Genomic DNA, 2,892 nt, shown 5'->3' with positions numbered 1-2,892 from the left:
TTCTTGTAGCCCTCGAAAGGGTTTTGGAGGTTGATCCCTCGGTGAACGGGAGTTGAATGGCTTTCTTGTCCGCAGCAGCAGAAAGCATTTTCGAATGTTTGAATGAATCAAAGTGGGTCGCCACCGTCGATTTTCTCTTATGCTGCAACACACAGTTGCACGGGGTGCAGAATAGTTTCCCCCCACTTTTTGCCCGGTCTTTAGTAGAAATGTTCGTTGGTAAATGAGCTCTATACAGTGTTGTTTACATTCTGTGATGCGCGAGCTGATGACGTCACGTCAAGACGAGTTAACTTTTTTTTTTTCTCAACTTTGTGTGGAAAAATGCGGGGATTATGCGGCCTTTTCATAAATATGCGGCTTTTTAAAAATCTGCGCCATTTGGCTGATTATGCGGTAAATTCTGCGATCGCAGAATCGTGTTTTTCTGGAGGGTCTAATTGTTACAGCGAAAGTAAAGACCCAAAAATAACTTAATATCAATTAAGAATCATGCATAAAATATTAAAGATAGAAAATAGAAGTTACAGAAATAAAAATTGACGAAATAAACCTCCGATACCAGTGGTGGTATTCTTTAAAAAGACCAACAAGAAGTGTAGCATGTATAAAACAGTGTGATAGCAGCCAGGTGATAGTATTTCAAAATGGTAGTATATATTACACTGTTATTTACAGATTTATGACAGAAGTTGAACTGTCTAACAGCAGCCAGTAATACAAATATGAATTGTAGTTTGGTCAGATGTCTACAGTCTTCTGGTAATCACGTGGCGAAGGGGAATCCAAGTAGTAATAACATTTCATAAAGATGTAGAAGTTCTTGCTTTTATTTAGTCTGACTGAATAAATATAACATATCATATTTGTAATCCATTTTCTCACACTATTCTCCACGTTCTTAATGTCCATGGTTCAGAAATTAAATAAAAAATACAATGTACAGCTCTGTAACTGTTTCTCTTCTTCTCTTGTGTCCTGTCCTCGGTCAGGCCCTCTGTGTTCCAGCAGCCGGTCATCTTCCTTGGCGCAGACGTCACACATCCTCCAGCAGGCGACGGGAAGAAGCCTTCCATCGCGGCGGTGGTGGGCAGCATGGACGGCCACCCCAGCCGATACTGCGCCACGGTGCGAGTCCAGACGTCGAGACAAGACATATCCCAAGTATCAGCGGTGCGTATCGGTGCTCTTATTGACTCTTTCTCAATCATTCCAGTGTATCCAAGTTTAAATGCCTCACTTTGGCATGGTCCAAACCCCCTTCAGTCGGTAACACTTCTCAAACTTGAACTCCCACAGTGCCCTCCGCCTCCGACTCATCAGGAGCAGCTCTTCAGTCAGGAAGTGATCCAGGATCTGACCAACATGGTGCGAGAGCTGCTCATCCAGTTCTACAAGTCCACGCGCTTCAAGCCCACACGCATCATCTATTACCGGGGCGGTGTGTCTGAGGGACAGATGAAACAGGTGAGAGCTTTGCAGTATTTACTTTAAGCTTCTCCAGATGTTTTCAACCATATTTTTGTAGTCCAAAGTGTGTTCAAGGCAGAAATAGCAGCTGTGAGTCATTGTTAGAGGGGGCTGTCAAAACCATGTATTTTGTATTTTAACCTTTTTAGTTTTTTTTGTATTTTTATCATATTTCTTATATTTGCACTCGTCCTACTCACTTGGTCATAGGATAAATAAAGTGTATCCCATCTGACACCCTGCTTGAGTTCAAATTAAACAAACAAAATGCAACAGAAAAATGATATGCAATACTAATCTTGCAACACATGTGGCATTGGATCATTTTCAATTGTGTGACTTTTTTCTATTTCAGGTGGCGTGGCCGGAGCTGATAGCCATCAGGAAGGCCTGCATCAGTCTGGAAGAGGACTACAGGCCGGGCATCACATACATCGTTGTTCAGAAACGTCACCACACCCGTCTCTTCTGCTCTGACAAAGCTGAGAGGGTCAGTAGGAGTTTACTTACATGTGTGGTTTTAAATAGTTTTTCCTATTGTACAACTATTGTTTTGCAAAATCTTAAATGCAATCTGATTGATCCTCTGCTGCAGGTGGGGAAGAGCGGTAACGTCCCAGCAGGCACCACGGTGGACAGCACCATCACACACCCGTCCGAGTTCGACTTCTACCTGTGCAGCCATGCTGGGATTCAGGTAAACACACTCGCACACTTTAAACAGAAATTCTTTGTGGTGCATTTTAATATCAGAAATAAAAATGCAACTGTGCATTGTGTCCAGCTCCAGGTCTCCATGTCACTTTTGCAGTTTTGTAATGGTACATACAGGACTGTCTCAGAAAATTAGAATATTGTGATAAAGTTCTTTATTTTCTGTAATGCAATTTAAAAAAAAAAAAAAAAAAAAAAAAAAAAAAAAAAAAAAATGTCATACATTCTGGATTCATTACAAATCAACTGAAATATTGCAAGCCTTTTATTATTTTAATATTGCTGATTATGGCATACAGCTTAAGAAAACTCAAATATCCTATCTCTAAATATTAGAATATCATGAAAAAGTATACTAGTAGGGTGTTCAACGAATCACTTGAATCGTCTAATTAACTCGAAACACCTGCAAGGGTTTCCTGAGCCTTGAAAAACACTCAGCTTGGTTCAGTAAACTAAATCACAAGTATGGGGAAGACTGCTGATCTGACTGCTGTCCAGAGGACCGTCATTGACACCCTCCATCAGGAGGGTAAGACACAAAAAGAAATTTCTCAAAGAGCAAGCTGTTCACAGAGTGCAGTTTCAAAGCACATCCACAAAAAGTCTGTTGGAAGGGGGAAATGTGGCAGGAAACGCTGCACAACCAAGAGAGATGACCGCAGCCTTAACAGCATTGTGAAGAAGAGTCGCTTCCAGAATTTGGGG

At 41.3% G+C, this 2,892-nt stretch overlaps 1 protein-coding gene across 1 annotated transcript; it reads left to right on the top strand.

Moving 5' to 3' along the window:
* Positions 1–973: 973 nt before the first annotated feature.
* Positions 974–2,206, top strand: LOC104958780 (protein argonaute-4-like; the record flags this gene model as incomplete). Its single annotated transcript, XM_010786580.1, has 4 exons — positions 974–1,173; positions 1,300–1,467; positions 1,826–1,960; positions 2,066–2,206. Coding segments are annotated over exons 1-4 (522 nt in total), but the record flags the coding sequence as incomplete, so codon positions are not given.
* Between the last annotated feature and the right edge of the window lie 686 nt (positions 2,207–2,892).

This window comes from Notothenia coriiceps, unplaced genomic scaffold (genome assembly GCF_000735185.1).
Source record: "Notothenia coriiceps isolate Sejong01 unplaced genomic scaffold, NC01 NC01_scaffold00029352, whole genome shotgun sequence".
In the NCBI taxonomy this organism is placed as follows: Eukaryota; Metazoa; Chordata; class Actinopteri; order Perciformes; family Nototheniidae; genus Notothenia; species Notothenia coriiceps.
The sequence above is the reverse complement of the archived record's forward strand: the minus strand, read 5'-3'. Positions and strand labels throughout refer to the sequence as shown.